We start from the raw sequence: 24,225 nt of genomic DNA, 5'->3' as shown, positions 1-24,225 counted from the left end.
AAATGGTTAGAGAATATTGTTTCTCAGCTGATGTCATGTTTAAATTTTATTTGACAGATCCAACTGGTTTCGTTTCCAAATGTGCGTACACTTCTCAGTTCTTGCTTGCTTTCAATCCTAAACACCTTTGCTGAAAGTGATTTTTACTTTTTTCCCTTTTTGCTTTTAGTTAGCCATTTGGAAATACCAAAAGAATCAGAAGTAGAATTGTGTTTGTATTACATCAATACACAGGCTCTGTATTATAAGTGTTTTTTTTGGAGAATTCTCCAGTATCTCAATGTCTCTTTCCTTCTTCAGTGTTCCATTATACTCATTGGCTAAACATTTGATCAGCTGCCTTGATATCTTCAACATCTGTGCATTATGGAATGATAGAAAATAGAAACAAGCCATTCAGCCCAACAAATCTGTGTTAACTATCAACGGCTCATTTACCTTAATCCTATTTTTATTCTCCCTACACTCTCTTTAACTTCCCCCACATTTGACAAATCAGTGGCCAACCCTAAATTAGGTAAGTTTTATCAAATGAATGGAATTTATTATCAGCTGAGAAATTTTAGACTTGCTTACATCTCCGATGAACATTTTTAATATTAATAGCTGTATTTTATAGATCCAGATAATGCCACACAAATCCTTCACCCCCAGGAACAGGACAAGCAAATTTGATTCCCCTAACCAATTACACTGAAAATCATTGATAAACAGGACAAATAGGAAATGAATGCTAAAATAATTAATTCAGTATCAAAATTAGGAACTGCAGGTGAAATCATGCCTAAAGAAAAAGTAGATTGAAAGAGAGGATGAATTAAAAGTCAAGACAAAACATAGATACTTAAACAGTTTAGGAAATTAGACTATTCTTTATTAAAAATTAGTTTTCAATATATGAGATTGTTTGCTTGACAGTTTACCTATTGAGTATGTCTTTAAAATACAATTTTTGTTAATATAATTTTTAAATTGCATGGAAGGTTCTTTATTATTTAATTTAAATAACTCATTTTATTTAAGCAACTATTCAGTTTAATACCAAAAATTATCACACAGTCCGTATGAATTTCAAAATTGTAATCCCACACATCCTTATTTTCCTTTTTAATTGTTGCATAAAATCAAGGTAAAATACATAGCTGAGATAGTAACAAAAACAGGTTTCTTTTTGTGTTAACTGAAGATGAGCAAGTTCAGAGAAATATGACTGTGTACATTTTTCATTTTTCCATATCATATTTTGGAGATTTTATTATTGTTACTTCATTTTCACAATTTTGATTATGAATTAAAGGTGCTCAAGTAGAACATCTTATTTGTAACAAATGATAAACCAGTATTATAAAATTATAAGGTTTAATACTGTATTAAAATAAGATATAGAACCAACTATGTCACCCTGTTTTAAGGTATCAACATGATAACTACTAGAAAACATTCAACTTTAGTCTAAAATGCTACATAGGAGAGAAATTACAATTTTTTTCTCCAGAGCTTCTCAACAAAAATCTCTTACCCATGGTTTATATTTGGTCATATTCATCTTGGCCAGTATTTTGCCAAGCCATTAGAATTCCGGTCTGCAACATTTTGATTATATTCCCAAAATATGATTGATAGATTCAGGATTTTTACATCAGAATAGTGGATTTCAACACTACCATCCAGTGTTCATACTGTTTAAAAAAAACAATGAATCACTGAGTATTTTGTGTTAAATGTTTTAACCAAAACTTTACCTATATAATTATTTTAATACTCTAGGAAGCATTTTCTAACCACTAAGATTCACTATCCCAAATTGCCATTACCACTTATAGACTTAGCATGAAGGTTCTTTTAACATTAGAAATGTGTTCTGGCTGTGATGAACTACATATACCTGTCTGGACACAGCCCCCTGCTGACTGCTCCTGTGGCTCCTCCCACGGACCCCGGTATAAAGGCGATTGGAGACACAGCACCGGCCTCAGTCTCCAGGATGTAGTGTGGTGGTCGGTGGTCAATTGCTGCTTGTTCTTTCTTCCAGCCAATAAAAGCCTATATTTTGCGTCACATCTCCGAGAGTTATTGATGGTGCATCACTGGCCTTGGAATTGCTTCACTTGTGACCTGTCCCTCCTTTCCCACAGTACAAGATTGGACATCAGGTATTTTGAATGCTAACTTTCACATGCTGAATGGAGTCACCCTCCAACATCTCTTGTAATAAACATCACTGAGTTTAAGAAGATCATGACCCTAAACAGTAGCAAGCTAGTGGAACTACAAAACATTCTGTCATAAAAAAAGTAAAATAATAAGAGGTTTATAGGTCTTAGTTGGAAGAATTTAAAGAAAACAAGCACTCTTTCCTTCCACTGAACAATAGTTTGATCCAATTCAAATATTTATTTGTACTGTAGTACTCTGCATAATTGCTTTTCCCTCAACATAACCATCCAGAATTTTAAACTGATGGCACTATAAATCTTTCTTTATTTCATACTACCAAAACTCTATATGAATTATAAAAATCTGTTAATTACTCAAGACAAATATTCCAGCTGGAAAAGCCCCAATAATTCATAGCTCAGAACAATTTCACACTTTGGTATCAAGTACCATTAAGTACTAACACAGCCAGGTATAATTACTTAAAAAAAAGCAAATAGTGCTTCTTCCCAAGTATGATGTTAGATAATGGATTAAACTACATAAAAATATAATTTTTCATTATTTGAGTTGAAAGATACCATTAGTACAAGTGAAAATTATCTTTCATGTCCAAAGCATAATCATTCTAGAAAAGACTATGCATCACACAGTATAAAATTTACCTACTTTCCTTCTGTTAACCATTTCTAAATCTTTCATGAAAATCATAAAATGACACATGGAAGACACCAAAAATTAACACAATCACATTTTGATTTTATTATTGTCCTTTGATTGATTTAGCTGTTGTTTTAATCAATCATGTCCTTCCAGGTAAAGTCCCCATGTGCTTGCATATGATGGACAACATGACTTCATCTGCACCAGCTCCAATTGACAGCAATCTCATATCCCTCAAGGAAAAATAAGAAAACAATCATTCATTGAGTGCATATAAAATATGATGAAACCTAGTTGAGCAAATCAGTGACCCAGAATATCCTGCTCTCACTCTATCCAGTTACTGCTTGTTGAAGGTCTTTTGGTGCCAGTTTTTGAAAGAAGATGGATGAAATGTGGTCATTTAGTATATGACCCAAGGGCCATAACATAATGTATGGGCACCACATACAGGAATGCTTTGACAGCTAGCCAAAGCATTCCCTCAGGCTCATGTTTCAGAGCTACCAAACAACTTGCTATGTTTCACACTCAAAAATAAATCAGACAATACATTTTGTAACATTTTCAAAACAAATAGGATGCTAGATAAAAAAAAAATTTAAACAGCTGAATCTAACTCCTCCTCCTTAGTTTTCTCTATTGAAATGAAAAGTGTCATTGAACCTACACAAGTTAGACTGGGCATGGATTCATCAGGCAGATTTTCTAGTATAATTGTGGGGTACAGGAGATTGATACTTTGACACTCGATCCAACATCGGTGTGTAATTGGAAAGAAAACCTGAAAATAGATGTTCATGAAAATTTGTATCCCTAGCCCAAGAATCCCAATTGATAAGAATGGAAGTTTTGGCAGTTCCAAGCAGAAATGGCAGAATTTTCCAAATAAATCCAGACTAATGATTCAAACATCATCTTTTTAGTATTTAATTTCCTACATTTATTGCTGAGACAAGCAGCAAAAACTAGGGAGTATCCTGCGCTACAATGATTTAATGAAATAAAGTGATTGTATATCAGATTACTTAATGCCTTCAAGACTTTCAAGATATTTGTAAAGTAATAACATTTATGACATTAAAATTAGGGTAAGCCAAAGGAAACTGGTATTAGGTAATGGTATATTTTACACTATAATGCTGCTGGTAGAGGTGCTGCCTCACATCACCAATGGTCTTGGCTTAATTCCAGCCTTATATGCTGTGTGGAATGTGCACGTTCTCCCTTTGACCACATGGATTTCTTTTGTGTGTTCTTAGTCCCTTCCCACACCAAAGTCATAGGTAAGTGCAATGGTAGAATGTGGGGAATGTTGATGGGAATTTGAAAAGAATAAAATGTAATTATTATAAATGGCTGCTTGATGGTTGTCAGGGCAACAGTAGACCGAAGATGCTGTTTCTGCATCTATGAACCTAAGTTTGATCCAGCTCTTTGAAAAGAAAATAATGAAAAGAAAAAAAGAGCAGTAATATGGCAAAACCTTTATTTACTATATTTTTTGAAATGAATAAAAAATAGCTTTGCTACAAATAACTGATTGTCATTTGAAGGAGAATATCATTGGAGTAATGGTACATTTACAGGGAAATGGAGGAAAGTTCACACTTATAATGGAATTTGCCTGGTATGTCGAAATACAAAGACAGATTTTAAAAAATAATTTTCCTTAAAACCTTAAATTAAAAATTGATGAAGGTGCAAAGGCAATAAAGAAAATAACATTTAAACAAAGGAATGCAGACATCATTCAAGAAGCAGCTTGAAGTTTCAATACAACTATGAAAATACACTATTTCATTGAGGGCATGGTCCTTTGTTGGACCTGGAGTTTGTTAGCAATATTTGATCACTTTCTATTGTGCATCTTCGGTTCTCTTTGTTGGCTTAGTTGCATATACACTTTTGTGGTTATCATTTGTGACAAAATTTGGATATTAAAAGAACAAGTAGACAGCATTTTCAGTGGAGGCTCTCTATAAAGTTAAATAAATCATTGCTGCATTTTTCATTCCTGCTTTTTTTAAAAAAATATTGCTTACCTATACATTCTGCTGACGAACAATTCATTGGTAAAACCCATGCCTCCCCAAAATTGGAGACAGCTATCAGTAACCTCACGAACCAAGCGGCCTGCCTTCACCTTTGCCATTGAGACTAATTTGGTCATATCTTCTCCTTGAATATATCGAGCTGAATTAAGAAAAAAAACACAACTCAACTTTTATATGATGGAAACATTACAAAGCCTACTGCTATAAAAATTCTCATAATTGCTGATGGATAAGGACAAGGAGACCAGGTTTGACATGATATTATAACTACAAGGTAACTTTAGATGAAATGTCACCTCAGTTTCAAATACTTTCTGCCTTGGGCATACTCTCAGCATCACTTTGAGGAGAAACAGTTAACGTTTATGGCCGATGACCTTTCGAAAAGGTCCTGGACTTGTGTTATTCTTTGTGACATTTACAAATTTTGAATATTGTGACATTACATTTTTTGGAAGCAGAGTACCACTGCTGATGTGAATACAAATTTCCCTGATAAGTTCAGCAAGTTAATGTTGCGATGTGTTTTAATAAATTATTTAAGCTAAGTCTCATGTTACAATAGGTATTAAAATATGTTCAGAGATCTTACCTGAACAATGTAGCAAAAAATCTACTCCCTCTTAAATGCAGTTGAAAATAAGAAAAAAATATTTAAATTAAATGATACACACCTATAAATCTATTTAGAATACCATTATCTATTTAGATACACATTAGTATGAATCAAGTATGTTCATTCTGAATAATTCAAATATCTTTATACTTTCTCATAAAAACTTGCCATACTCATAATATCACTCAAGCTACAGGGAGAATTTAGCTCATGTACTTAAGAGTGCCACAGTAGCACAGCATTTAGCACAACACTGTTAAAGCTCGGAGTTTGGAGTTCAATTCCAACATCATCTGCAAAGAATCTGTTATGTCTTCCCTATAGAATGTGTGGGTTATCTCCAAGTACTCCAGTTTCCTCCCATTTTTCAAAGATGTACCACTAGGTTAACTGGTCATTGTAAATTGTCCCATGATTAGGCCAGGGTTGAACCAGGGGTTGCTGAGCAATGTAGCTCAAATGACTGTAAGAGTCTATTCTGCACTGTGTCACACTAAATAAATAAACTAACTTAACAACATTTCCAATATAAGTTTTTCTGAAAATCAAAAATCTGAAAACCTCCAAAATCCAAAGTTCTTTTGAGTGCTGACGTAATTCCAAACTGGAAAACTCAACAAGGCACTGAGAAGGTTCCCAGGCGATGCACATATCTCTGCACACCACAGACAGTTCTGAAAAGTGACCTCACATGTAGTGAACAGAAGTTAATGAAAATAGAAAAACACTGCATAAAATGAAAAATTAAGATCTCCATCGTGTATTGAAAGAGTGGATTTGGAAACATAGAATAGTACAGCACAGTACATGCCCTTCGGTCCACAATGTTGTACCGACCCTTAAACCCTGCCTCCCATATAACCCCCACCTTAAATTCCTCCATATACCTGTATAGTAGTTTATTAAATTTCACTAGTGTATCTACCTCCACCACTGACTCAGGCAGTACATTCCACACACAACCACTCTCTGAGTAAAAAACCTTCCTCTAATATCCCCCTTGAACTTCCCACCCCTTACCTTAAAGCCATGTCCTCTTGTGTTAAGCAATGTTGCCCTGGGGAAGAGGTGCTGGCTGTCCACTCTATCTATTCCTCTTAATATCTATCATGTCTCCTCTCATCTTCCTTCTTTCCAAAGAGTAAAGCCCTAGCTTCCTTAATCTCTGATCATAATGATAATCATAATCATAATCTCTGATCCCTAAACCAGGCAGCATCCTGGTAAATCTCCTCTGTACCCTTTCCAATGCTTCCACATCCTTCCTACAGTGAGGCAACCAGAACTGGACACAGTACTCCAAGCGTGGCCTAATCAGAGTTCTATAGAGCTACATCATTACCTCACAACTCTTAAACTCTATCCCTTGACTTACGAAAGCTAATGCCCCATAAGCTTTCTTAACTACCCTATCTACCTGTGAGGCAACTTTCAGGGATCTGTGGACATGTACCCCCAGATGCCTCTGCAACTCCACACAACCAAGTATCCTGCCAGTGTCAGAGTGAACATACTTAACGGTTTGCTGATCATGAAACAAGCAAAGCTCATGATGAACTGAAAATTGAAGGTAATTTCAGGCTGGTGCAGAAATTTTAAAAAGGTACAGCATTAGGTTTTTAAAGATTTCTAGTGATATGCATCTGCTGATCATGAAGCAGCACAAAGATTCATGAGTTTGCCAAGATCGTTGCTGATGAAAATCTAACATAGAACAACTCAATGATGTTGAATGTTTTTCTCCCTTACATAAAATCTAAAAAAAGTAAAATACAAATAGAGTGTACTGTAACCTTTTAATCAAAACACAGCATCGTGGTTAAAGAATGAAAGCTTGCTGTTGTTTTTTTTTGTTCAAAATCTGAAGCAGGAATTCTCCCTATGCTGCCGTACTGGTTTTGTTACCCTGCACACATTATGCTTTCATTAATGGGATGTAATAATTTTTACTGTTAAGTACATCTATGTGATGAACAAGCACAAGACAAATAATGCTTACTGGTAGCACGTAAATTCAGAGATGGAAATGATGCCGATCCCAAGCCATCTTATTATATATTCCAAAATAGGAAACACCTCTGGCTCCAAGCATTTTGGATAAGAGGTTCTCAACCTGCATCAATTTACCCACAACAACTCCTCTCTTTTCCAAGGGTATACACTTGTCTTGGTTATATGCTTGAAAATCTTAAGAAGCCTACAATGGTTTCTATCTACTGTCAGCAATCAGAACAATTACTATTAACAAAATTCAATATTTTAAATAACACTGAAAGCAATGTATTCTAGACTTTATATTTTCAGCAGGGCAATTAAAAAAAAGATGCAGCTGGCAGGTTCTCAGTAGCATGGGAAGATAAATCAGGACCAATTTACCCTTATCCTACTGCCTTCTACTAGGTTCCATTATCAACCAGTTAACAGGCCAAGACCAAAGCTAGCAGAGTCTTCTTGAAATTGTGTAGAGTGGGTGATCCAGATCTTGTCTTCATTTTCCTGATCAACTTCCCCTGAACCCTTGACTCATCTCACTACTGAAAGCCAATTGTACAGTCCCAGCTTTAACCTCCTTCCCATAAAGATTTGCTTTTGCAGTTCACTTTCTGGGGACACCAGTGCAATAAAAATTAAGAGCACCATTGAATAAGATTAACCTTCATTTCCTTAGATTTCCTGATACAACCTTAGGACAGGCCATTTCTGCTAGACATTCACACAACTTAGTGCCAGAGTAACTGAAGTCTACTTCAACAAAGTAATACTATTTGAATTTAGAAGTAATTGAGTTACCAAAGCTTCATACCAATGCAACGATAAAGAAGAGAACGAAGAAGTTCAATTTCGGTCTCAAGTTCAGCAAGGCGGAAGTGCACAGACTGGTTATGCAGCACTGGTTGGTCAAAAATTTTACGATGTCGTGTATATTCAATTGTCTCTTGTATGACGTTTTGCATCGGATTCAATGCTGCAAGAGAGAAGGAAAGAAAAGATGTGATTTCACAGCAATGATATTTCACAAACACCCACACAGCAAATTAATGAATGAAGTCATCTTGATTCTATATAGAAAATAGTCCCACAATATACTCCAGCTAAGCTTTAATCAAAAAACTAATCAATATAGCTTTGTAAGAGGGGGTACTGTCTCACCAATTTAATAGATTCTTCCAATCTTCCAAAGTGTTGACTGAAAATGACGAGGAGGCTAGGTCAGTTAGTATGATCTACATGGATTTCAGCATGAACTTTAACAAAGTCCCTTTGGGGAAACTGAAACAAAAAAGCCAGCACCCATGGCATCCTGGCTAATCTGACAAAATAAATCAGAAATTGGATGGACATAGGAAATAGCGGGTGAAGGTGAAGGATCGTGTTTGCAAAATCACAACAGTAGACAGTGACCTATCACAGGAATCTGTGCTGGGTGAATGCCCCTGAGATGTCTTGCTTTTTGATTGATCTTGACTTCAACTCCATTACAGTCAATTGAGTCCTCAAAAATATCTCATCTTTCCTCTTCTCTCACTCGTTTTCCCCACCAATAAGTATATTCTCCTGCTCATTTTCCAACCCACCAACCTCCACATTCTATACATAATCCTTTAAAATTTATGCCATCTTCAATGAGATTCCACCACAACTCATTTTCACATTCCCTCCCACTTTCAGCATTCCAAAGAGACTGTTCCTTTTGCAATTCCCAGCTTTATACTTTTATCTCTACCAACCACATCCTCTCCCATGCAACCACAGGAGATGCAATACCTAATATTTCACATTACCCCTTCCATGTACAAACACTGTAGCAGTCTTCTCGGGTAAAGCAGAGATTTACTAGTGTACTGCATTTGTCAGAAACCAACTGATTTGGGGACCACTTTATTGAAAATTTTAATTCCATCAGTAGAAACAGTACACAATAAAACTGAATTTTGCACTACATATATTAGCGAAAATTCCAGGAAACCAGTTCCAGCTGGTGACCCCATTAAAAATGCATCTGACACTAACAGGTAGCTTGTTTACCAAAGACTTACTACAAATTAGAAGATTATCCTTAAATTTCCAGAAGCAGTACATTAAACAAGCAGATCTACATTGGTTGGATTACATGCTACCTACAGCATTTCTCAGCAAAGCCTTCTGTTTATATGGGAAGGCCAAGTAATATTCTAAAATTGTAAGGTCTTTATCAAATGACTACTGTACATAATTCAATCTGTGTAATACAGTAAATATTTAAAAAACCTGAAATACAATATACAAATACATATAACTTTGCTTTTCCTCTTTATGACTGAGAATAAAATTTTGTCTTTGACTTTATTGTTAACTAAATACAGAGTTATAAATACACATTTTTTTTTTACATAATCTGCAGTGTTTTACATCTTTTAAAACTTTCAATTTGTTACAGTTGTTCTTTCATTGATTTAAGTTATAATCTAAGTTCTCAATTTTTATTCTCCAACTTCCTCTCCACAAGTCCAATTAAAAATATCTAATTTGCATGTGAACAGCAGAAATTACTTACCTACTGCAACACCCCACAAACGTTCTTCTTGGAATTGTAACATCTGATAGGTGAAACCCATTCCTTCATCCCCAATAAGATACTTTCTTGGAACCCTGACATCTTCAAAAAAGATCTCTGCTGTATCTGATGATCTCATGCCTAACTTGTCGATTTTCCTAGCCACATTAACTCCTGGAAAATATTAAGTATATGATGAGGTAATCAAATCACACAGTACTTTGAACTGCATTTCCTATATTGAAGAAATACTTATTAAGAATAAGTACTGGTTATTAAATCAAACAATCAATGAACTATATTTTAAGTTATAGGTCCTTCTACAAATTTAAGGTCATAACCCAGACTGACACTTCATGCACTCTGATACCAGGCTCCCAAAACTACCTCTGCGGACATACACTGTTCAATGCGTTATCAGATCATTGAATGATGCATAGCGCGAGGAAAAAGCCACCAGCAGCTTCAAACTACATTTAGGATGGACTATGGAGAAAAAATAGATCTCCACATGTGTTGCTTCTGCTCTCCCTGTCCTCAAAGTTCCTCCCACCTTCATTTCTCTCTTTTACTTTTAATATATTTTCTGCCTTTCTTACTTCAGCCTTTATCTCTATCTGTCTAAACCCATTAGGATTAATGAGGCTCTGTATTCATCTTTCAACACATACAGAAATGGTCTTAATCTCACCCTCACTCATTTCTACCAATTCGATCTATTCCTTCAAAGCTGTTTGTCGAATCAATCTATTTGATTTTTCATTAATTAAATAAAAAAAAGAAACTAAATACCTTCCATTACATTGCTGGAAGGTATTAATAATTAAATTTCCTAACAAACATAGGTAAATAAACAATAGCGTTGAAGTTCAACTCTTTATGATTTGACTCTCTCCTTTCCTACTTGTTTTATACCCCTCAGGTCCCGTTCTCTCTTTCACTCACCTCCTCCATTTTGAATTTTCTAATTACCTTCCCAAAATATTAAAGCAATGCAGGCTGAAAATTAGAATGCTCTATCTGTAGAGCTGAGTGATTAATGGTAATGGATTCAGAGGGAGAAGCTACAATTTTGATGCTGAGCCTAAAAAATCCAAATTCAAATTACAGGCTTTTAGTTTCATGCAAGAATACCATTCACTTCTAGGGTTTTGTAAGCAGAAGCCTTGATGAAGGCATAAAATACTATCCAGTGGATATCTTTACAGACATTGTTGTAATGATTGGAACTAATTGCTTTCAACATTTAAAAATCTGTGGCTGAGAAAAAAAAACATGCAAAAAAAAATTCTTTGGAAACATTTTGAACATTCTAGGACCATATTGAGTATTCTCAAGATAATTTTACTATAAATCTGGGCATACTTAAACATCAATTACAGTGCTACCTTATCGAATAAGTGAGTATTTCAGTAAACATTACTGACTGTGCAGGGTTGGTTCAGGTCGCAACCACTGAGACATCCAAATTTACACTTAATGAATAGAAACCAAATGGCTCACAAAATTCCTGACATCTAATTATGTATCAGCAGTACAGTGGAACCTTTGATAAACCTTTCATTTTATGTGTATTTCATGCTCAGATTCTTACCTGGTAACTTCAAAGGCAGACAAATAAGAGACTTGCTTTTGTGAGGAGGCCCATCACTGGTGTTTGCTAAAAGACACATCCAGTCAGCTTGACAACCATTAGTTATCCACATTTTTCCTCCATTTATTATGTAGTCATCTCCATTCTTAACAGCTTTTGTCCCAATATCTATAAGGATGAACAAGTTTTAAGATGTAAAACAAAATAGGGCAAGATCTACAAAATATAGTAATCCAAAACAGGCATGAATTCAAAATTGTTGCAATAAAATTGTCAACTAGATCTCAATGGATGTCCTTCAGAAAATTAAGGAAATATACACTTAATGTGAATTCTAAATCTCCACTGCAGGAAATGTTAAAGCAATTACTTGATCTAAGTAAAATTACAATAAACCTGCTCACCAGGATTAAAGCAATCATTTACATACAGCCACTCACTCACAGTTTTCTCTTGCAAAATATGTCAGTAAACAAATGTATGCTTTAGAAAGTACATCATACTTATTTTCATGGCATATGGTGAGGAGAGACATACTGGCTTCGGAGACAGTGCAGAAGAGGTTCATGAGGCTGATTCCAGAGATGAGGGGGATTAAACTATGAGGAGAGATTGAATCACCTAGGACTGTACTCCTTGGAATTCAGAAGAATGAGAGGTAACCTTATGGAAATGGATTTAATTATTAAATAAATAGATAAGGTCGAGGCAGGAAAGTTGTTTTCACTGGTAAATGAGATTAGAACTAGGGTACATAGCTTCAATATTTGGAGGAATAGATTTAGAACAGAGATGAGGATAAACTGCTTTGCCCAGAAAGTTGTGAATCAGTGAAATTATCTACCTAGAGAAGCAGTAGTGGTTACTTTATTAAATATACTTTCATTTACACAGGTAAACAGATTTTTGCATAGCAGGGAAATAAGGGCTATAGGGAAAAAGCACACAGGTGGAGCTGAGTCCTCGACTAGATTAGCCATGATCTTACTGAATGGCAGAGCCAGATGGACTACTCCTGCTCCTATTTCTTAAGAAATAATTTATTATCAAAATTTGAGTCCGAAAGACCACCGTTTTTGAAAATTAAATGTAATTCCCTCAACAATATAGTTCATTGATTTAATTTTTTACTGCTTAGTTTATAATTATTTAAATTTATACTATAAACCAACCAGTTTATTTACTGTACAGTATATAAATATTAAACATTATTTCAACTTCCTAGATTCCGGTCTATAAGAATTCATCAATATGATTAGTTGCTCAGCCAGCTTCATGACATCATTGTTACTGGTTGCAACAAATCTAATGTCATAGAAAGAGAAATCCATGCCACAAAGTTTATTAGATTCTTCCAGGTAAGTTAGTGTTCAGTAACAGATGACTTCATTGCCAGCAATACAGACTGTTTTCTTCTATAATCCTTAGCTACTGAATGTAGAAGTAACTTCCCTGTCACTGACCTAGTAGGTAATATTTACATACACCTGAAATAATAAAATAAAAAACAATAATAGGTCCACTGTGTTATTAAAACAAACTTGGGAGCTATTAAGTCTCATCAAATGAAAACATCTTATAAACAGAACTCCAACTAAAGCTAAACATTTCCATTCCTTATTCATACCATTTTGTTCTCTAATTTTTCTTTGTGCTCACTCTTTATTTATTGATATCTCTTAGGTTTTTCACAAAGTTGGAGGGAAAGGGGTTACTTTCTTAAATCTGCTTGACCTGCAGAAGGAGATGAACAACTGTTTCATGGCACTTCCCCAATATTCATGCAAACATTAAATCAACAGCATTATGTTTAGTTTATTTTCTGTAAGATACCAGCCATATCTAAATGGGAGACTGTTTTCATAGTTGAGGCACACTGACTTTCAGCCATGTAAAACATGCACAGTGCTATTCCAACAATTAAATCTGGAACAGCAACACATTTTGAAAAATCTTTGGTTAAGTTTGAACTTTTAGTTCTTTTCATGATTATTCAAGGGAATAGCAGGTACACTTTGATTTTACATAATTCAATTAAGAAATCAATTGATGAGCTGAAAGTCACAAACTACAAATGACAGTTCATAAATGTTGAACAAGTGTTCGTACCACTTCTGTGCACTGCAGACAACATCACAGGGTTGACCCTCTTGTCTTGGATGCAACTAATGTCAAGCCCCATTTAGAAAGAGAACATTAAATAAGTGTCAAAAATGACATTATGACAATGTTTCTATTAATTATATTTGGGATAAAAATTTCAATGAACAAAAAATATTAATATGATATTCATATTTATGTTATATGATTGGAAGCAGAATCGGGCAGTTAGACTCCCAGTGCTTTTATTTTCTTTTTGTTCCACTCTGAACAATTGTATTTTAAATTTACTTTTTACTCTGATCCACTCTATCACTATGCTTTTGTTTGATTTTAAAAGTCTACATTTTTTCATTAGGCTTTTTTTTTCTATCTCCTCATCTTATTGCCCAACTATGATACAGACAATTCTAAGCAATTCTTTGGAAAATTAACTGAAGCCTCAATTTGTAGTTAATAGAAAAACTAAATTCTGAAAACAAATGTGGTTATACTGCTGGTGGCTCATCTAGTATAACAATATGGTCAAATTGAGCTTGCAACTCACAAAAATAATGATTGAGCAAAGTCAACAATACACAGATAAATCAGAATTCTGGCAAAACAAAGTAAATTATTTTTCCTCTCTCACCCTATTAAAACCTTGGCTTTTACTAAAATGAAAGATTCTACCCCTCTATCAGATTTCTATTAAAATCTAAAAACTGTCATGCTTAGTAGTTTTAAATAACACTCACAGTCACAAACTTAGTACAATCGACGTTAGTACTTGTCTTACAATAGCTCAAATAAACGTTTAACATTATTTGTATTGCTATGTTCCACACTGTTACTAAGTATGTACTTGCAACATCAGATCCAGCTCCAGCTTCACTGATTCCCAAGCAGGCTACCATGTCCCCTGCGATGGTAGGTTGAAGAAACTGGCGTTTCAATTCCTCTGAGCCAAATCTGGGAAAGAATTAAAGCTAATTTTGGATTTTTTTACCTCCTTAGTCACCAAAGCCTTATAATGCAAAGAATTTGACACCAATAAATGAAAAATATGCTTTATACTGCAAGAAATGAGTAATGCAACTTTGGATTGGTTTTTATCCTGATTTTTCAAGAATAAACTCTTGTCTAGAAACTAGACTTTACTTTTCATTAATCATCTACACTGATACTACATGTAAGATTAGCGGCCATGGTACTTATACAAGGTGGATACCATGAGCACAAGTGATGACAACAACTCCTTTGATTCAATCAGTAAAGACAGCTGGGCTGCTGTATCAACAAAACTATAGTTCATTTTGTAACCTTCATCGAAAATCATTTCTATTTTCTCTTTGCCGGGAGACTGGACGTGACATGCATTATCCTTCCCTCAAAGCCAATGGTACCATCTCAGAAAACAGCACCACAATGATGAACAGATTAGGAGAGTGGTGCACATCACAGGAAATTATATGAGACTTTATCAGGCTCCAGCTATTGGGAATTTGGTGCAATGGCACAAGGAGTAATTCATGCATTTGTACAGCCCCAGAGGACTCTGTGAGGTCACAAATGGGATATTTTCATGATGAGGCGCTAAAGATGCATCACTACATGGCTAGCATACTCTCACTGATTGAATGCAGCCAATGACAGGAAGCATGAAGGTCTCGACCTCTATGCTTACACAGGTGATTTTGTACGGGTAAGAGATACGACTTCTTTGGAGACTGTATGCTCTCCTCTGCAAAGGCTGCAATCACATACACTTACTGATGCAGTTGACAATTGCTGTAGAAGCATAGATGTCATTAATACTACTCATAATCAGAATTAACATCACTGACGTATGACAAGAAATGTGTTGTTTTCTGGCAGCAGTATAATGCAAAGTCATAGGAATCAGTTAAAATAAATAAATAGTGCAAAACGAAAAGGAATAACAAGGTAATGTTATTAGCTCAATGATATCATTAGAAGAGGTAGGGAGCTGAAGTGTACGAGGTGGTGGTCAGCCACAGTGATGCATAGATCATCATGGGTTCGTGACCTTTTAAAATCTGATGGTAGAGGGAAAGAATCTGTTCCTAAATCACTGTTTATGTGTCTTCAGTCTCCTGTACCTCCTCCTTGTTTACCTTACAGATAACCTGCTTCTACAGAGCAGTTACTCAGTTACATGTGAAAACCTCAGAGACGGCTTCACTGTTTCCATTTTCAGAATCTGCTGTTTCAGTGGATGGTGGAATCCAGAACAAAAACCTTAGTTGTCACTTAGCATTCTTTAAACCTCTTAACTTCTCACATAAACTGGATAGCATAGCACACAAAGCATGGTGCTATAAAAGGCTTACTGATGTCATTATTGCTGCTTAAATGAAAAATCATTTTTTCTACTCCTTGGCTCTTGTGCAAGAGTTCACAGCATTGGTAACCAAGGGCACAATTCTGAGTATTTTCATGAAGAAATTCTACAACCAACTAACTACACTAAAGTGTATGATGACCTGGGCAAGTTGTATACCCAAATTTGTTCTTATTTATAGGAAAGATTTTGACCGAATCATTGACCTTCCATAAAAGTTCTATCATATCACTTACAGCAACAACAAGTAATATAGCAAAACATTCATGCCACTTACAGAATTACTTCTTAATTAAGAAGTATTGCAATGCAATTTCTATCCTATTTAAACAAAGTCGTACGGCACAAAATTATGCTTTACTGCCAACCATGTCTATGCTGACCACAAATTCCATTTACAGGCTTTGGTCTGAGAATATACAAAATAGCCATGAAGATTACTTTGGTTTTGGAAATCTGCTCTGAAATAATAAATAGATAATTATTCCAATCCAGCATCATTTTGACAGGTAGAAACTTCTCACTTTCCAGTCTTCAGGAGAATCTAGCCTCTGATTACAAAACATTCACCACCAATATCTTTACGCCATGGTTAATTATTCTCAGTTGTGAGTGAATGAAAAGCTTTGACTGAAAGGGATAATTAAACTATAAATACTACTGGTAGACTAAATATTAGTATTGATTCTTCGCTCAGTGTTCTAACTCCCATATCCTGTTTATTTACTATGCTTCCACTCATAGACATGGTTTAACAATGCCTCAAGTCTAAAATTCTCTCAATATTTTTCAAACCCATCCAGCCCTGCACCCATTTGGTTTTCTGTGCTTCTCCAGTGCGTTTTCCACCATTGCCAAATATGCTCAACACTCCCTAACTTTCAATTCTGCTTTTTTTTTTAAAAAATACTATTTTGAAAGCACACCTTTCATTAAACTTTTGGTTACCTGCCCTATTATTCCTTGTGTCAGAAATGATGATTGTTGCTGTCAAATTCCTTGTGACTTTGCAATGTTACAGGTACCAGTCTTAAGTGGTTGCGGTTCTGCCTTCAAATTCTTTAATGACATCCTTAATTTGCCTTTATTGAATAAGTGTTTGAGCAGTTGCCTGCAGGAAGGTGGGATCATACCTGGCTAAAGCAGGTGTTGCCATATCAGACTGGACGCCAATAGCCATTGGAATTCCACCACACCGGATGTTTCCTAGCTCTTCTGCCACTGCAATATTGTAGCTAAAATCCAAACCCAGGCCACCATATTCTGGAAGAAATTAAAATGCTTTGATTCAGCTAGAAAAATTAAGGGCTATAAGTGACAGTGGTAAGTCTGCAATAGAAATAGGAAACACTTAAATATTTGGATGTAGAATATATTCTTTAAATTGTTAGATCACAGGACTTAAAAGTTAAGGAAGGCACAACCATCTGGATAGTTTGATATTCAGGCAAATCCTTTTCTTAATTAACATTTACACTTTATTACATTTTTAATTCTCAAGGTTTCATTGTTTAATCCATCATTGGATTATATTTATTTAGTTTGTAATTGTTGAAATCTGCTAGATCAATCTGCAGGAAAAAGACTCTGAAAAGGAAGAGCATTATTTTTGCATGGGTTCTGCTGTGTAACTCCACTTTATGTTATGCAGAAGCTGACCTTTCAGATACCTGACTCGACAGAGTAGAATAAATTATGCAGGTCAGTTATAAATGAAAATACCAGAGGTGGCATCATTGCTTACCAATCTATTTTCTGAATCTTCTATCCGTTAGGGAATGAAACAGCAGAAGCAGTGCAAGAATTGTAGCACACTCATTCTTCCACTCCCATTCTTTTCGTGGATTCAGTAAAGCCAAAGTCTGTGCTGAATGGTAGGCCTCAGGAAGGTTTCAAAGGGTCATGTTATAAAGGATTTCCTGCATTTTCAGGCTTCATTTTAGATTTCCATCATTCAATTTTTATTTCCATTTACTGATTCTGAAAACTTGATTGTGTGTTTCTTTTTGTGTCTCTGCTTATAAATTCCCTTGTTTAGAACCGAAGTCTATTCCACAGACGACACAACAACTTTCCATGACTATAAACTTTCTTTGCATTAAATTTGAAGATTCAGGCTTAAGACTAGCTCTTCGTAAATGATGAAAACAAGTGATTTTGTTATCACTTAAGCAACAGCATAGTTTGCTCTAAAAGTTCAACATTTAAAAATTATGTTCTTCTAAATCCCTTTTAAAAATAGTTGAAACTGGGTTATTGAATCATTGATCATCAAATGAAAAAAAAAAGTTTCCGAACAAATTTTTTCCACATTTCACAAGCCACTATAAGCACCGACTTCAGAAAAGTACAGCGGATTCCAGTTAATTGGGCCCTTGACTAATTGGGGCAGTCAATTCTTTGGGACAGCTCTTAAAGAACAAAAACTGATCATGAAAAGAGCTGGGATTCCCTTTGTTTATTTGGGACACTATGCCACTTAACTGGGACAGCAGACTGTTACTGAACAGTTTCTAACTAGTCATTCATGAGCACTTGTGTGGCCATTATTCATTGCAGCATGCTTAGAGCGAACAGTTTTGAAAATAGTGTCAACTACATGTGTTTGTATTCAAAAAGGAGTGAATGTTGTCACTTATAGTTGGAGAGAAATAAACAGTAAGATAATTCAGAACTGTTTCGTTCACTGTGATTGTAAGCATTCAGGCTTAGAGATACCAGAAACAGCCATGATGAAAATGAAATGATTTCACTACTTCATGTAAGGAACTATGAAGAATCTGAATATATTGGCAATCATCTTCAATGTTACAATGAAAATTAAGATTTGGAAGATGCAACCTTCAAAAACATTGTGTGAAGGTAGTTCATGATCTGCACTAGGTGCCTGAGCTGACTTTTTAAATTTACAGTCAATCAAAAGAACACAGCAGCCTTTACTGGATGAATTCCTCCGTCAATAACTATTAGGAACCATTACACACTTATGGTACTGTAGTTTTTTGGTAATATTCTAATTTGTTCTGTATTTCTTTTAAATACATAATTTGCTACTCAGCTAAATGGTAGTCTGTCTTTATTTTATACCTTGTTAACTATTTCCATGATATTTTGGCTAACTGTGGCAGCCACTTAATTGGTCAAAATGCACTGGTCCTGAAACATCCCAGTTAACTGTACATGTTGTTATTCCAAAAAAAAATCACATTAATAATTGTAGGGAAATGAATTTTAAGCATATACTGTTCATTGTTCAAAAAAGATAGCCATATAGTGCAAAAGCAATTCAGTGAAAAACCTTAAATATTCTTAAATTACAGGTAATCCTACAAAAACAGAAAATGTTGGAAAAACTCAACAGGCTACACAGCAAATGTGCAAAGAAAAGCAGTCAATACTTTGACCCTACAGCCCTTATTAGAACTGAGAAAGTGAGAAACGTAAAATAGCTTTCAGGTGGGAAAGGGATGTACATAACCAAGACGATGATTGTGGTAGGACAAGCTGAAATGGCTTACTGGTGGTATTTTCCAGCACATTAAGCATCCTGGTGCATGTAATGAGGTGCCTATAGTAAGGTGGTTGGAGCTGCATAGCTGATTAGACTGTGCAAGTTGAATATAGAAAAGTGAGCCCAAGGTGATACAAATACAAAATAAAAATTCCTGGAAAAAACTCAATAGGTTAAAATAGATCTTTGAAAGAGAAACAGTCTAATATTTCAGGTGAGGGATCCTTTATTGAACCCGAGGAAGAGAAAAACGTTAGTCTAAGTAGCAGAGAAATAGAAGTGGAACAAAAATAATTTCGCTGATAGAGTGAAGACATATGGCAGCTGAGATCAGGTTGCGCTACCAGCGCATTCTAATTTGTTGCTAATGTGGTTCTGGCATTCTCAGATATGCCCAGTAGGCCAGACTATATAATGAGAGGAAAAGGAAAAAAATGGCAGGCAGAAATAGCTCTTATATAGATAGGAGGACAGAACATGTTACCCAGAGTTGAGTCTGATTTCATATCCAGAAACATGCTCCAACAGAAGGCAAAAGGTTTCTTCAGCTTGTACTGGGTCTCATTGTAACAATGTAGGAGTTCATACAGAGATCTGAGTGGGAGTGAGACAGTGAGCTAGAATGTCATACAACCAGAAGCTCAAGGTTATTCCTGCAGAGTGAGCATATACTCCTCAAAATGTTCATCTGAACTGCAGTTGGTTTCCCCGGTGCCCAGAGAAGAGCAACTAAAGAACACTAGATTCAAAGAGGTGCAAGTGAATCGCTGCTCCACCTGGACTGTGGAAAGGGAGAAAGTAACAAGACAAATGTTGCACCATTTGTGGTTACACTGGTCATACAAAAGGAAGTGGTAGATGGGGCAGAAGAGAAAATTGAACTTTGCTGACTTTTGAAACTTTTCTGGCACTATCTAGATTCAATCAGTCTGAACTTCCTAGAATCTGAAGGAAGGAATGGCTCATTTGGTACCCCTCAAACCCAAGTCAGAAGCCCTGGAGTAAAACACCACTTAACGAGTTTACAAAGCAATTTCACTTGATGTCACATTTAGTTTGGAATCTCAGAAGTGTGTCTTTTTGGCATCAGTGTATTAAGATCATTTTTCCACTTTTGAGACATTATCTGCAAAACTCTTTTTTAGCAGTTGGATTGGTCTTGAACAGTCTTGCTATAAAATGAAACAACCCATTGCAGCTAGATATTCCAGGTTTTACAAATAAACAGTAATGTACACCTGAGATTATACACATGTGTAATTTTAAGCAGATTTTAAATCCAGTTTTCATATTCCAGTTTCTCATGTTCAAGCAGGATATTTTACATAACTATAATTATAAAATCTGAAACACCAGTTACCTTTTGGTCTGTTAACACCCAGAAAGCCAGCTTCTCCAAGAATTTTGAAGATTCTATGAGCAGGGAACATTCCTTCTGCTTCCCATTTGTCAACAAAGGGATTTATTTTCTTCTCAATGATCTACTTGAAGCAAAATAATCATTTATTAGCATTTTTTGAAATGGATGAATCAGGAAGATATTTTACATATTATTTCATTTAAATATATGTGCCTGATATTTTTCTTCTCTGTTTTATACAGAAACCACAAATTCATTTTAGTTACTGTATATTTCAAGGATTGGGGCACCACGGACACTCAGTAAGAATGCGATCCTCACCAGACCTCATCTAATAGCAGGGGTTCAGTTAATAGGTACCTATAGTCCTGAAGAAGGATCTCAGCTTGAAATATTGACTGTTTATTTATTTCCATAGATGCTGCCTGACCTCCTAATTCCTCCAACATTTTGTGTGTATAGTTGTAGCGTAACGTGTTGGAAGCGTCACTGAAGTCAGTGCCCGAGTTTGATCTACAACCTACGAAGAGCTATTAATTTATTTAGGTTAAAGTCCTTTGGGGTTTGAGGTCAAAGGAGCATAGTCATAAAGGGGTGGAGAAGAATACCCAAGAGAAAAGTGCAGTTCTATTTTCAAGCAGCTTGTTGGAACATATGCTTCAACAATTGTTCTAATCACAACAAAAAGCTGTAGCTTCATTCACAAAGGATTGCTTTTCTTTACAGGGGCAGTTGGCATGGTGTTGATGTTAGTGCAGTGTTTTGCACAGTTAGTGCTAATAAAGAACTTTGTAGAGAGGATTCAGAACTTTAAATGTGAAGCCAGGCACTTGTAGAATTGCAGTGTTACTTAATTATTATTCATTATTATTTCTTTTTCTCCCCCTTTCTTTTTGCATTTACACATGGATTGTCCACCGTGTTGGTGCATTCTTTCATTGATTCTATTATTGTTATTGAATTTACTGAATATGTCCACAAGAAAATAAATATATGGTGACATATATGTACTTGGATAATACATTTACTTTGAGCTTTGTTCTCAGAGTAAATGACCACTTATTCAATTCTCATCAGTTGTGGATCCAATATTTCAGTTACTTGTTAAAATAAAATTATATTGTATATATAACAATTGGCCACTGATCAAGAACAAACGCTGTTCTACTCAAATCACTGAGAAGCAGTGGCCTTAATTCATTACATAACATATGGCACGCACAAAAGTGATTAGCAGCCTAATCATCTTAATGGATTATGGAGGTCATGGACTCATGCAAAGCCATCTGCAGAAGACAGAACTACTTCTGCCAGTAGCAGAAGTACAGTGAATACAGTGGATTCCAGTTAATTGCGATACATCGGAACCAATACAATTTGGCCTAAGTAGCTGCCCAATTACCTAAAGTTTCATGAAAATAAATAAAAAAAGGTATAAAAAAAACAAACCAAGTAACAAATTATATACAGTATTTAAATGAAATACAAATTAGAACAGTTTCAATATGACTATAGTACGATACAACTGTATATTAATTCTTACTAGTTCATCATATATATGCCGCCATGTTCTTTTGATTGACTGTAAATGAACAACATCAGCAAAGGCAGATAGTGTAGGTAATGAACTGTCTTCATATAATGCTATAGACAACTGCATCTTCCAAATTTTCATTTTTATTTTAACATTCAGGATGACTGTTGATACCTTCATATTCTTCATAGTTCCTAACTTCTTAAAGTAGTGAAATCGTTTCATTTTCACTCCTGGCCATTTCTGGTATCTCCATACCTGAATGCTTGAAACCAGAGTGAGCACAACAATTCAGAATTGTCTTACAGCTTATTTTTCACCAACTATCATTGACAAAAATCACTGCTTTTTGAACACATAACTGATACTATGTAAAAACTGTTTGTTTGAAGCATGGTGTTATCTAACAGCCACGCAAGTGTACATGACTTACGTTAGGTAGAAACTGTTCGACAATTGTCTCCTGCCCAAATTAAACAGCAGAGTGCCCCAAATAAATAAAGGGAATCCCGGCTATTCTCTCAATTAGTTTTTGTTCTTTAGGATTTGGCCCTTGTAGTAACCAATAGCAATAATCAACTGGAATCCACTGTATTTAGAAAGTTGAATGTTCACTCAGTTGGGTTTGGGTTACTGCTGATTATAACCTAGTAATAATTACACTCTAACAACTTACTCCCATCTAGGATAAGATCAACAGAAAAGCAAAATAGGATGACAATTCCATTGAATCACATTGGTCCTCCAATCCATCAATGTTAATGTTAATACTCTCTCAACAACCAACAGTCCTCCTCTCCTCCAACCCCAAACACACACACGGACACCATCCTCCATTAATAATGCCACTCAGTCTCTTTCCCTATTCCCCTTAGTTAAAGCTGGCACATTCCCTCCCTGGCCCTCACTTACTCCTGCACCACGTTCCTAAATTAATACTGACTTTGTCACCCTATCTGCCATAGTAACAATGGTACCTGTTTGCGACATTATCACCTTGTGTAAGTGTACAATGATGCTTCAATTTTTACTTAGATATAGTTGATTTTTGACTACCATTTATACAAGACGCTAAATACTCAAGGAGTAAAAACTGAGGAAAACATGATACAAAGGACAGAAAAGTCATATATGGGTGTGGGTGGAAGGAGAAGATACACAAAACTAGAGTTTAAAACAAGGAATAAAATCCAGTACTGGAAAATGCACACTGAACAATAGTGGAGGGGGGGGGGGGGTAAGCAAGCAAAGTTTTTTTCCTCAAATATTTCCAGCAGCTGATGTACAATATCAACTTGTATGTATATGTGCATTAAAAATATTACATCTATTATTTATTAAAATCACATATGTATCCCTCAACTAAAACCTATACATACACACTATAAGTTTATATACAGTATGTGCACATAGCCATGTTTTAGATGGTTAGGGTCTGGAGAGATATTTGCTCAGTACTGGCTGTTCAAGCCATAAAAGATGGTTATAAGACATTTGGATAAGAATCTTTGCCATAAGAATGTAAATTGCTTTTCTACTTCAAGAACTGGAAAACAAGAGTAAAGAGAAGAATAGCCCAGAGGCCTCAAGGGTTGTGTTTGGTTAAAAGACAAAGTTTTGTCATTGTCAATGTGTAGGAATATTGAGAAGTACATGGAGATCTAATGGGTTGGTAAAGAGATCATTTGTCTACTGATAGTACAAATGAACAGTCACATCACCCTTTGTCAAGTCTCAAACATTGCCTTTTATTTA

The 24,225-nt window shown here is 35.4% G+C and overlaps 1 protein-coding gene across 1 annotated transcript in view; it reads right to left on the bottom strand.

The window, feature by feature from the left end:
• Positions 1-961: 961 nt before the first annotated feature.
• The window catches only part of zgc:85777 (uncharacterized protein LOC405871 homolog), a 39,344-nt gene continuing 16,080 nt past the window's right edge, over positions 962-24,225 (bottom strand). The window contains exons 2-9 of the mRNA XM_059972555.1: positions 20,937-21,057; positions 17,199-17,328; positions 14,566-14,672; positions 11,622-11,789; positions 10,028-10,201; positions 8,297-8,458; positions 4,866-5,016; positions 962-3,053 (exon numbers count right to left, since the gene is read on the bottom strand). Coding sequence (XP_059828538.1) covers positions 2,960-3,053; positions 4,866-5,016; positions 8,297-8,458; positions 10,028-10,201; positions 11,622-11,789; positions 14,566-14,672; positions 17,199-17,328; positions 20,937-21,057 — 1,107 coding nt within the window. The 3' untranslated portion in view covers positions 962-2,959. The remainder of the gene's footprint in view (positions 3,054-4,865; positions 5,017-8,296; positions 8,459-10,027; positions 10,202-11,621; positions 11,790-14,565; positions 14,673-17,198; positions 17,329-20,936; positions 21,058-24,225) is intronic.

The sequence above is a fragment of the Hypanus sabinus genome, chromosome 6 (genome assembly GCF_030144855.1).
Source record: "Hypanus sabinus isolate sHypSab1 chromosome 6, sHypSab1.hap1, whole genome shotgun sequence".
NCBI lineage: Eukaryota > Metazoa > Chordata > Chondrichthyes > Myliobatiformes > Dasyatidae > Hypanus > Hypanus sabinus.
This window is presented reverse-complemented; position numbering and strand designations above follow the sequence as displayed.